Below are 13,233 nucleotides of genomic sequence, written 5' to 3' on the forward strand. Positions count from 1 at the left end.
TTTGAATGGGTTGTTAAATCCATTCATAATTAATATTACTTTTCATATAATGGGATTTATATCAGCCATTTTAATTTTTGTTTTCTCCTTTGTTATTGGAAAATATATTACATTTCTATATATAATATAGATGCAACAACACATTATATATATCCACATATATATATTGTTTTATACGATTGCTTTTTAGATAAGTTAAGAGAATACGGGAGAAGAAATATGCATTTACACTATATTTTTAAATTACATAATTGCCTTTATTGGTACTTTTTGTTTTTGTGTGTGTGTGTGTGTGTGTGTAGATTCAAATCACTGTCTGCGATCACTTGCTTTCAGCCTAGAGAATTTCCTTTAGAATTTCTTGTAAGATTGGTGTGCAAGCAGAAAATTATCTCCCTGCCTTTTTTTTCTAAGACCGTCTTTGCCTTGATTTTAGAATACTAGCTTTCCTGAATATATGATTCCTGGTTGATAGATTTTTTTTTTGAGCATTTTGCATATTATCCCACTTCCTCCTGTTCTCCATTGCTTCTGATGAGAAGTTAACCTTTAATTTTTCTTAATGGCAAACTCTCTGGAGCCCTTTTCCTCCTACTTCCATCTGGACTGGTTGTTCTCTAGCCATGCTGCACAGGTGTCTTCCTTTGGCTTTTCTTCCATCAACCTGGGGATGTGTTTTACCTTCTTCTTGTTTTGGATTCCCATGCTTTTCTCTTTCTTAGTTTATATTGTTTTGATGGAGAACAGCCTCTAGGGGTTTTCTGAAAAAATGCTTTTCTCTGTAAATGGTTTTATAACACATTTACTTTGATTAATAGTTTGGTTAGGTATAGAAACCTAGACTGAAAATCTTTTCCCTCGTAATTTATAATAGATTATTACATTGTCACTTTCAACTGTTATCTTTATTAAAACCAACATTTCTAAAGAAGATACATATGCAAAAATGTTTAGCCTAGTTCTGGTGTCTTGGTGGGTACCCAGTGGGAAAATCCTCAGGAGAATCTGGAGAAAAGACTATACACCAACTTCCAGCCACCATGAAAACAAGTGTGCTACCCATAAGAATTTTCTGTTATGGAATTTCTTTGAAAAAAGTTGGGCAAATTGGCAACAAGCTACCAGGTGTGACTGCTTAGTATCTTTAAATTATTAAAAACTAAATATGTAAGTGTTTCTCAGTGTGGATATCAATGTCTTCTCTCTCTGTCATGGGTGACAAGGCAAACCAGTACACTAAAAGGACAACACATATTTGGAAGATGCAGCTAGAGAAGACAATGAATTCTACAGGCTAGTTTGTTTGCAAAATCAGGCAAGGAATATGGACCTACTCATTTATATCGCTACTCACTCTAGAGATCTGTAAACACTGAGTCTTTCACAGCAGGAACTCAGAGCTTGGTGCAAGGGCCTAGGATGACAAAAATTTACTCTGGTAATAAATTTAAATAGCTCAGGGTCCCCAATAATTTTGGAGTCTTAAGTCTGTAACAAGAGAAGAGAGAACCCAATACTTACAACATTGAGAAGATCCCCAAAGTAATAAACTGCTAACTTATCTTAGGCTCTTATTCTGTGCTAAATACTTTTATTAGTCATCTATATCATTGTAACAAAACTCACTCAAATTTTGTGACTTAAAACAATAATTATTTCTCTTGTTTACAATTCTACAAGTCAATGATTTGGGCCCTGCTTAGCTGGACAATTATTTTGCTAGTTTTGCTCGTGGTCACTCATGTGATTGCAGTAATATGGCAGCTTAATTAGTATTGGATGGTTCAAAATGTTCCCATTCACATGTCTGGGGTGTTGGCTGGAATGGTAGGGATGGCAGAGACTCTCACTCTATGTGATCTTCCATCTGTACTTCACAGGGTGGTCTTAAGGTTCCAACAAGGCAAGAAGGGGAGTTATAAGACTTCTTCCTACAACATCACTTTGTCAACACCATTTTCACAGCCTTCTATTGGTCAACAGAAATCACAAGGTCAGTTTACCTAAGGAGGGAGGGGAACAGACTCCAACTCTTGATGGAAACTGCTGCAAAATCACATTGCTAAGGGACATGCACACAAATATAAGAGAAATTTGTGGCAATCAATGATTTGTTATCTTATTTAATACTAAAAAGCAACACTGTGAATAAACCCTATTGGTATATCCACTGTATATATTGGAAAGTAAATTATCCATTATCACTTCTTTACCAAGTGTTAATCTAAGTCAGTCTATGAGCCTCATTTCGAACCAGCATTTACACGGTGGGCAGCTCAGGGTGGGGCCAGGGAGAATGTAAACAATCCAAAATGTTGCAGCAACTGGAAAAAAACTGATAGTGTTGAGAATTTGAACATAGGCAATTATAGAACTTCTGTAAAGCTATAAAATTACATTTCTATGTCTCAAGGATGTCCCTGGAAATGGTTAAAATTCAGAGGGAGAGATTATGTGGCCCACACACAGGCTTCCTGCTCAACTTAGAGGCTGTATTGGGCCAGTTTGTTTCTTGAGACTGAATATCTGGGTCTCCGATATAACTATAGGCATCATGGACTTATTGAGAGTTATAAGAATCTCAGAGGAAGCCCAGAGAGTAAAGAAACTTAGATAAGGAAAGCACGTTTAAGGAAAGGAATTTTTCAATCGAAATACTTATAAAAACCAAGATTATCTACAATTCATTGTTAATGAATCAGACACAGGATTATTTTTCACTAATTTCTATATATACCTGAACTCTAACCTGAGACCCTCATTGTCACTTTCTTACTGAATCAAATACTGTGAGCAGTTGTTTTGGCACTGTCAAACACTAGTTGCCAAAGTTTTAGAAGGCAGATACCAAACATAGTGGGATGATATTTGTTATACATGAACTTCAGCAAAGAATTTTAGGAAAAATCATTAGCAAGCTCTGAGTAAGATGTAAATCACAACAGTTCATATTTTGAGCTAGCTGTTTAGCTTACACTGGGCTATTTCTAGGAAGAGGATACATGGAATCAGACAAACAGCACCTGTTCTAGAGCACCTGTCCTTAAACTCTAAAATGCAATGCAGTAACAGATGTCTGCTTTCTCAAGAGACTGGTCAGAGATGTCCATCAGCATTCATTGAAAGCAGGAATCAAGGGATGGATTGAACAGCATCTCTTAAAATATGTAATAAATAATATGGAATAATGAGTCATTATATGTACAGTTCTTAGAATAGTTCCGACCCTGTAGCAAGAGTTTCCTTTAACACTATTATCATGGAAAATAGTTTATATTATAATGTTAAATAAAAATAAAACAGAATACAAACTATATAGGTATTATAGAGTATATATGTGTGTGTGTGTACATATGAGTGTGTATGTGTGTGAGAGTGTGTGTGTATATAGTTACAGACTCAAAAAACTCCAAAGAAAACTTTCATTGAAAAAAAGCATGAAATGAAATACAACAAATATAAAAATGTATTTCTCTGAGTATGAGACTTTAGAACTTTTTCAAGTAATTAACGTATTGTTTTTCTGCATTTCCTTAAATCTGTTGCGTCCATACATTTAAAACTGATTTTTCTAAAAGAAATATTTGCTCTCTTAATGTTTCAAGGTAGCAATGTATTTTAACATTGTTAGGTTAAAAAACAGTGAGTGACTGGGTGGGAATGGGATAGGTGGCATCTGAAGCAGAATAAATATCAACAGAGCACAGAGAGTGAGGAGGAGTGACGGTGAAAGAAAGTAGAACAACTGAGAAAGAAAGTCCGCAGGAATCTGGAAGCTATGAAAATGCACTAGGTTCTTACAGGTGGAATATACACTCCTAAGTAGAAACCTCGATTATAGTGTAGTGATAGACACATCTGTTTTGCATGCAGTCATTTTAGCTTCTTGCTTTTGTGGAACCAATGTAATTTCTTTCATTCAAATGCTTTCAAGTAACAGTCCGAATTTAGAGAAGTTATGAGAATCTGAATGGGAAATTAAGATACAGATGACTGTGACCCTCAGCCCTGGGAGCATCTCTGCGTTGTAGGAGAAATGGCTCCAGATTGGCTAATATTGAGAATCCCTTGATTCCTGCTTTTAATCCCTTTTGTGGAAGCCCCATATCAGAAGGTGCCATTTTGTTCACATCATTTAATATCTCTAATAGAAATATTTTAAAAATTCTTACCTATGAAAACATATTCATTTATATCTCTCCAAGAATGAACCTGGCATAGTAACAGTGGTGCAGTTGGCTAGTGCATGGTATTATATGATAGCATACCCTTAAGCACGCTGAGGTTGTAAGTTTGAGTCTCATCTAGAGCAGCTTTCACTACTTTCTGGACCAAGAGGATTGAAGGAGTGAACACATTTTAGTGCATATTCTTCCACCAGCATACTGTTCGAGTTCAGGTTTAGTAAAAATTGTAACAATTTCACTGCTACTTTATGACAGTGGCTATTCGTGCTGCACCCATTCCCTCATTGCCAACCAGATGGTGGATAATTCAGCTTTAAAAATTTTATCTTAGCATCTTCTCTCTCAGGTCATTTTTGGTACCACTATTGCAGGTTGGGTTCCCTGGAAAGACTCTAAGAAGGAAATATGCATTCAGAAATTTTACTGGGTAGTTACCACAGGGTCAATGCCTGAGGGGCAAAGAAGAGAAGCAGAATTTGTCAGCGGGAAAAATTGGGCTATACTGCACGTACAAAAAGGCATCAGCCTACCCTTTGGGGTCTCTGTAGGTGGGATGGGCCTTCAGAGTTGTCCTAAGTTGAGAAGTCAGGTGCTGGCCTTTATACCCCTCATTGACCAGTAATTGAATATAGGCTGCCCCTGGAAAGGGGACATGACCTTTATCTGAGGCAATTCCTAAAGAGGAATGACAATTGAGAGATATCAAGAGGCAACCTTCCAAGGATCTGGGAGGATAAATCTCTCTGTTTGAGGGATTCAGATAATTTGAGGAATACACCATCTGTGAGAGAGTGAGAAAGAGGAGAGAGATGACACAAGATAGGATTTTAAAACCAACACAGTGATCCCACGTGCAACAGAAAACATTTTATTGGAGACAGTGTCAAGGCTCATACTGAAGCTGAGGAACCTAGGGTTAAGGGAAAGCCTATCTTTCAGTGTGCCTTCCCCAAGGATTATAACTTGAATATACTAAAGAAAAGACAATAAGGAGTTTTTGTAGGATCCAAATTAGAAAGGGCTCTGGGTCTTACTATAATGAAGATGTCCTTCCCTTTAGGTGAGGTGATTTCGTGGTCTCACTCTACCTTAGGACTACTACAGGAAAAGGACAGGTTAGTTGGAGAAGTGGGTACCATGAATGAAGACCGATCTGAAATGAGTTGGAAACTGGCAATGTACATTTGTCCTAGGGGAGGAAAAATGTTGTGAAGTGAAACCTACATTGCATGGCTCTAGCCCCCAAGGCTATTCATCTACCTTTAGGGTACAGAGAGAGAGGGGGTCAGAATGTCTAAGAACGTTCTTCTTTTGGATATTGTGACAGACTGAACCTTTCTCATGGAAGGATGATTTTCCTTTGATGGATATGAATTATCAAGTTTGCGACAGAGGTCTGAAAATTTAGGGCTTTCATTCTTTTGTTCTTCATGCACATACTCATGCAAGGAGAAAGAACAGTAGCATTTCAAACATAAATCTACTTAGTAGAGAGTGTGAACTTGAGCAGTACAGAGGCAATTTAGTAAAGAGGAGACCATTCAGAAAGAGAGTGTAGTGAAAAGATGGATATTTTGAAAAGATCTTCAGGTGAAAAGCAGGATGGCTCTTGCCTCCCACCTTGGCCTTTCTATTTAGTTTTGAATTGCTTCAGGTACTCCAGGATATCTGACTTAACTGTACTGACTGGAGCCCAATGGGACCAGCGCATGACAGGGACTCCATCAGGCCCCACCAGGAACTTTTCAAAATTCCAGCGAACATCATGGACCTTTACAGGCTCCCAGGAGATATGTTTGAAAGAGCCCAAAAGCTCAGAGGGGTGAGGACAGGAATGCTGAAGCAGAGAGATGGAAGAAAAACAACAACATCATTTCTGCTCCTGGATGATACAGGCAATTTTCACCCACAGGTGATCCACTCCCCCTTTCAGAGCTAGATATTTTAATTTCGTGTGACTCTTAATAAATTCTGTGAATTACCACCATGCCCAGTTCCAAGAATGTTGTAGATGTTATAGCAAGTGTGTTCTCTCTTTATGTTTTTTCTCATGACCCCATCACAAAATCATGTTGCTATGGGCAAGACATATCACCTGTTTAGCTTTTGGGTTCCTTTTCTGCTAATAGCTTGGATTAGAATGTGATTTCCCAGGTCTTGGGGCTCTGTGGGCCAGTAGAATTTCAAAAATATCTTTTGGGTCCAAAATAGAGTCACCAGCATTTTGTTTTGTCAAATAAATTAAAAAAAACAATTACTTCATTATTTTATTTAATAAAAAAGGTTATTTTAAGGATAAATTGCATATAGGTCATAATCTTAGAATAAAGGGCAGCCTTGTAAGTCGTTTGAGTTTTTAAAACTTCTTATACTGTTCTTTTTTTTTTTTTTTTCAGTTTACTGAGAATTTATAAAAATCTCTCCCTGGGCCAGCCTTGGCTTGCAGCCAAGGAACAATGAACTCTGGTACCCCTCAGGGATCCTTCAGCTCTTGCATTTTCTATATCTAAAAGTTGTTTTTTTCCTAAAAGGCACTTACTAAATACTTGTTGATTTCTATGTCTTCCTCTCTAGAACAGGTTCATTAAGGGGTAGGGACTGAGTCTTATTCATCTTTATATCCTCAGTATTTAGCAAACTGCCTTATTGATAGCAGGCGCTCAGTAAATGTACCTTGAACAAATGAATGAATGTCGATGAGCAAAAGAGTCCCAGTAAAAGTGTCATTTTACACAATTATCTCCACCATGCAAAGCAAGAGCCCCATAGATACTAACAGATTAAACCCCAGTCCCTCTGCTAATCTGGAGATCTCCTTCAAAGTCCAATTCTACCTCCATGCATGTGCCCTTAGGTCCATTTCTACCACATCAACTCTATGCTAGAAATATTAGGGAAGAGGCTTATGTCAGTAAATCACTCACCTTCAAAAAGGTGAAGACTTTCTGTTCTTTTTCACCATTCACATCCCCTTTCTCAAAAAGCTGGAAATTAGGTATATATCCTCCCCCTGGACGGACATACCTGTAATGAGTCATAATATTCCCAGGAAGCTCCAGAATCTAAGAAAGTTATAAGGAGCACCAGAATTTGAGATTATGGGAAAGGGAAGAAAGAGGTGGAAATGTAATAGACAGGGCTGGGAAGTTAAAACAAGGCTTTTCTTTCTTTTTTCTTTTTTTTACTTTGGACTCCCTGATTCACTTAATATTTCTCTGTTCTATAACCTGTCTCTGTCCCTTACACTGTTTCTGTACCAGCTATTTCTGTGCTCTTGCTCCTCCACAGTTTATCCAGGTCTCACTACCCAGGGATGGAGAGAGCCTCTGGACACAACTGGACTCACATCAGGTAGGCCAAAGTTAAAATGAATTTGCAGATGTCACTGAGCCTATTAATTCAGCAGTCCTCTAGTAAGTCTCTGTAAGGCACTCTGGAGACTGAAGAAAGACAGACAGAGGCCTTTTACAGAGTTTTAAGCAGGCACTTACTTCAGCCCTGGAAGGATCTCCAAGTTTTCTCCCGGTTCTTGCTTTCCAAATTGGTTGCAGGGAAACCCCAACACGATTAGGCCAAATGGCTTCAGCTCCTCTTGAAGTGTGCTCAGTTCTGTGGTAGAGAAGGGACAATATGGCAGTCTGGCTAGAGACTTTGCCTTGTGTAGAGAAAGATCTCATTTTACAGAGAAGGAAACAGAGGCCCAGGGAAGGAAAAAATACCTTTAGATTAGAAAGACTGTTAGTTCAAGGCTAAAGTTAGATACCGAATCTCTAAACACATGTTCAAAGTCCTTTATTAAAGTACAGTATTTACCAAATTGCAACACATCAGAATAAGCTGTAGGCTCTTCTTTAAAATTAGGGATGACTAGGACCCATTTGAGAGAATTCTGATTCCATTCCTCTGAGATTGCTCCGAGTCTCTTTATTACTCAAAAGCACACCAGGTCACTATTGGTGAGAATGTAAAATGGTGCAACTGCTATGGGAAATTAGATGGAGTTCCCCACAAAATTAAAAGTGGAACTATCAGAGATCTCATTTTGGGGTATATATGCAAATAATTGAAAACAAGTTTGTACAACCATGTTCATAGCACTAGTCATAATAGTAAAGAGGTGAAAAACTAATGTCCATTGATATAAATGAATAAATGAAATATGGTATATACATACAATGGAATATTATTCAGCCTTAAAAAGAAAATTCTGTCACATGCAGCAATGTGGATGAACCTTGAAGATATTTGCTAAGTAAAATAAACTAGTTATAAAAAGACAAATAATGCATGATTCCACTTTACATGAGTTATATAAAGTGGTTAAATTTATAAAAACAGAAATAGAATGGTGGTTTCTAGGACCTGAGTGGAAGAGGGGATAAGGGGAGTTATTTAATGGGCAGAGTTTCTATTTTGCAAGAAGAAAAAGTTCCAGAGATTTGTTTTTCAGCAATGTGAATGTTCTTAACACTACTGAACAGTACACTTAAAAACAGTTAAGATGATAAATTTGTTACGTCTTTCTTTACTACAATTAAAAAAATGTTCACCAGGTCATTTTTAAACAAAGCCAGGTTTAAACATCACTGTTAATCAGTTTGCCTTCTCTGGTTGGTTAATTAGTAGATTGAAATTTTTTTTAAAGGAAAATACATGGACAATGAGAGTGAGCTACTCTTCTCTGTACAGGCTGGTTCAACCTCGGTAAAGTGTGGGTAAACCTGACAAGGGCAAAGAGAACTAGAGAAATTGCAAGTCTAGCTTTCTAGTGTTCTTCAATAATCTCTAGGATGTTAAACATGCATTCTACCTAAAAATCCTCATTGATATGCCAAAACACAATCTTCCAACCGCCTTCTCCCACTGCCAGGAAGTTTGCCCACCTGTCTGCTCAGACTTTCATAACCATCTTCTTTGTTAACACTTTTGGTGCTAGATGGCTTCGGTCTCCTGACAAATACTAGCCAAACCCACTCAGATTCAGTTCAATGAACTGTATCTCCCCTTAGTGTTGTCGTTATTTTTTTTAATGGAGATTGCTTTCCTGTTTCCACATGGTTCCTCAGTACCTTCCCCTCCATCCTTCTCTCTTGTCTTCAGTCACTATAGATAATCACTTTTTCTAGGAAAGAGACAATAAATCAGGAAGCCTGTCTTCCAGTCCATGAGCAACTATTCCTCAGTTTCCTCATCTGTTATGTACAGAGTGGGAATTGAATAAATCAATTTTTAAAGTTCCTTTAAACTGATAAAATAAATTATGGTCTAAGAGTATATATATTTCAGTCTTTAAAAAAAATGAAGAAATGGCCTGAATTCCAAAGCACTTTACTAATTTTAAAAAGCAAAGTGACAAATAATATTTATAGTGTGTTATCAACTGGGAGAAAAGCAGAAAAAATAATTTATCTGTATATTTTGTAAACATGATAACATTATCTGGAGGGAGAGAAAAGAGGCAGAAAAACTTTCTACTCAAACTTTTTTATACCTTTTGAATTGTGAATCTTTTGAATATATTACCCATTCAAACATAATTAAAAACAAAACAAAAAAAAACAAAGTTCTTATTAGTTCAAATATCAGATGTGCATTTGTTTCTGTTATAATCCATCCTGTTCATTATTTATGGGCTTTTAAACCACATGGGCTAAAGTATGAGAAAGATAAAATTCTCTGCTGCATAATTCACAGAGAGAGAAAGGAAAAACTACATCTAAAGGCGGTGTTGAAATTAGAGAGGGAGTATTTGCCTGTTATTGTCTTCTCTACCAGCCTTCACTCAGGTAAAATGTAGCTCTGGGTTTAAAATATTTTTCCCTCTTTTCTTTGCCTTTGTAAGTTACCTATAAACTCTCCCCCAAAATTTCAAAAACGTCAGTCCTCTCTCTTGTATTTACCAAGGAGATTTGAATATTCAGAGAGGCTTCTAGTTCTCACATATATATTGATTCTTCTGGAAATGTCAGGAGCAAAGCAGAGACAAAACATAGAGAAGAGATTAGCAAACTTTCTCTGTTAAAATCAGATAGTAAATATTTCAGACTTTACAAGCCAGATGATCTCTGTCGCTATTACTCATACAATCTCTCAACTCTGCCTTCTAGCATAAAATCAACCACAGATAATATGAAAATGAATAGACATGGTTGTTTTCCAATAAATCTTTGTTTACAAAAGCAGATTGGCCAGATTTGGCCTGTGGGCCATAGTTTGCTGAATCCTGACATTGGGGATGAAGTCACTTGATCATGGATATTTATTTTAATACATAATTAAAATTAAAACATAATTCCAGTTATGACTTAGATTATAATGAGCTGAAAAATCTAATCCCCAGGGGATTTGGCTATAAATTCTTACCAGGATATTGAACTGTTAGACCACAATAGGTGGCCACATTGACAAAAAGGACATGCTTGCCCACATACTGCTTGAACGGAATGTGTTCTTTCCCATTAAGAGTGAGGGCGTCATATTCATAGATGGTTCCTTCCACACCTTTGTAGCAATCCATCTGGAAGATTTAAAAATGATAATATTAGTAACAACAATTTCTGACATCTGTTTAATCTTTTGAAGCACTCAAAGAATAATATGTGTATTAATGGAGACCCAGAGAACAAATAAGAGTTGTATAAGATATCAATGACAAGACTGAAAGATCTTGTGACTTGAAAGCCAATGGTTTTTTGAGCAACAAACAGTCAATAATCTCTAGGATGTTAAACATGCATTCTACTCTTTCTATTATCCTGGAAGAGGCTGGATAACAGGAAATGCTTAGATGAATGGAAAAGAGCAGAGATGCATGAGCTGGGATGGGAGGACCTGGAAGTAAGGGGGCCAAAGAGAAAAGCATACTGACTTTCATACTTCTGTGAAAATAAGGCTCCTCTTTAGCTCTGACTTGAAGATACCTGCCTGAATTCTCTCAATGTAGGGAAGGTTTTAAATTGCTTAAGTATTTCACAATGGCCTAGTTACTTCTTTAACTTTCCATAGGTCTTCTGGCTTCTTACTACACTCATTGACATGGTGAAATACAAAGAGCTCCAGCTCTTTGATTTCTGGAATCAAAAGTCTGCTTTATAGTTAAATTCCTTTGTGAATCTGGGCAATTCTCATCCTTGGACCTTAGTTTCCCCATTGGTAAAATGAAGCCATTTATCTAGATTACTCTCAAATCTTTAATAGGCCTCCCAGAAGTGATGCAACACAAAACAAACTTTTTCCAGTCTTATAAGCCCACCAGGTTGTAGCTACCCAGTCCCTACTCTTGGGGAGAAAACGTTTTCTCTATGCAGGCTTTTGGATTTTTCCGTAATACATATACATATACATGCACCAGCAAAACTGAGACTTGTAAAAAAAAAAATATATGAAAGTATTCATTTCTGTTTTCATGACACCTGGTTCCAAGCTAAACATTTTTAAGAATTTACCTTTTTTTGGTTTTTGCTACTGCAATGAAAATTAGTGAAAATCATGTAGGGTATGAGGATGTGGGGACTTAGAGGGACTCTGGACTTGAAGACTCCTTTTAGTCCAGCTTACTCAAGATATTCATTGCTGTTCCAAGTTTATTTAAGTCTGTATGATATGTCTCAAATACCTCCATACCAAGATTTTATTGAGCAAATTCTACAGCTCAGTGTCTCTACACCCAATGAGACATCACTGGGTAACATAAAAATGTATTAATTCTCAGAAATAGTCACCCAGGAGGTCCTCTAGTCAATTTCAGAGAGTGAGGAAGATCTTACTAGAACTGCCATTTATAGAACACATTGTATGAATAAAAATTATTGCTCACCCACCCATAACATAGATACTGTTACTCACAAATTTATAATGGGGAAGTGGAGGCTAACAGAGGTGAAGTGACTTGTCCAAGGCCAAGAGCGGTAACTTACTACGTGAATGAGGATTCACTTGCCCCTAACCTCATGCTTCTTTTTTGCTCCCAGTCATCTAATTCATTGCTATTCTTCCCTGAACTGCCCTTACCACTGTCATACACATATTTTATCAATTAGGCAACTGAGCCATGAATTAGAAATAGAGCTGAGGCCAGAATCCAACTCTTGATTGCAAATTCAGTTGTTTTAGACCTCCTATTATTTTTTCCATGTATTTTATGTTTCTCTGATGACTCTCTGACTTTATACATCCCTAAAAACTTCTACATTAGATTTTTCCTCCTCTTACTGAGTTTCCTGCTTAGCAGCATGTGAGATGACTCAACTCAGCCTCTTCTCCAAACCCTGGTCCTCACTCACTCTTATGTCCACCACTCTGTCATGCCTCAGCTCATATGCAGATATTGATGTGGCTGGAGGGACATTCAGGTGACTTCTACCTGGAGAAAGAGGGGATGAAGGATCACAGTAAGGAGACTCTTTTTTCCCTCCCTATATTCAACTCAGGGAATACCCGTTTATAGAATTGAAGAAGATTCAAGAAGAGAAGAAAAGTTTAGGGGAAACCACAAAATGGAAGAAAGCAGAGGTTGGAGTTCTACAAGGACTGGAGAGCGGGATCTTGGGTAGTAGGACAGAAGAATAACTTCACATTTGAAACCTGACCCACTTTCTCTGAAAGTCACTCACCTTCATCTTCTCTGGCTTGGAGTTTGTCTGAACAAAGCCAGCTAGAAGAAGGGGAAAAAGATAAGAGGTCCTTAGCTGTGCAGTCATTACTAGTGTTTGTAGATCATCAGTATGAGATCTGAGTTCCTTATGCACCTCATCAGCCTTTTAACACCCTGGCATGGACTAGCCCAAACCTGCACAGGCCAATAGCAGGGTAGTAAGGATTTCTGGGGTGTGAGTGGGACACAAGGATGTAAAATTCAAACCACATCCTCGCCTACATACACCTCCATGAGCACTCAGTGTTCGCAAGTGCAATGAGGAGCTGGGACTCATAAATTCCAGTAAAATTATGCAAAGTTAATGGCAGGAACTCCATGGTCTTTGAGGATTATTGTCTGATTTTACTGAATGGATAGGAATATCTAGATGCAGACACAGACTTCTAGACA

At 37.5% G+C, this 13,233-nt stretch overlaps 1 protein-coding gene across 2 annotated transcripts; it reads right to left on the bottom strand.

The window, feature by feature from the left end:
- Positions 1-5,817: 5,817 nt before the first annotated feature.
- On the bottom strand, positions 5,818-12,886 carry GPX5 (glutathione peroxidase 5). Of its 2 annotated transcripts, XM_011381954.1 has the most exons (5): positions 12,800-12,886; positions 10,551-10,704; positions 7,679-7,796; positions 7,112-7,211; positions 5,818-6,024 (listed from the first exon to the last, which is right to left on the bottom strand). In XM_011381954.1, exons 1-5 carry the CDS (start codon positions 12,884-12,886, stop codon positions 5,818-5,820), a joined length of 666 nt encoding a protein of 221 aa, XP_011380256.1. The 2 variants fall into 2 exon arrangements, with proteins under 2 accessions (XP_011380256.1, XP_011380257.1); XM_011381955.1 differs by lacking the exons at positions 5,818-6,024; positions 7,679-7,796 and having other exon boundaries at positions 7,150-7,211.
- Positions 12,887-13,233: the final 347 nt, after the last annotated feature.

The sequence above is a fragment of the Pteropus vampyrus genome, unplaced genomic scaffold, assembly GCF_000151845.1.
Source record: "Pteropus vampyrus isolate Shadow unplaced genomic scaffold, Pvam_2.0 Scaffold461, whole genome shotgun sequence".
Classification (NCBI taxonomy): domain Eukaryota; kingdom Metazoa; phylum Chordata; class Mammalia; order Chiroptera; family Pteropodidae; genus Pteropus; species Pteropus vampyrus.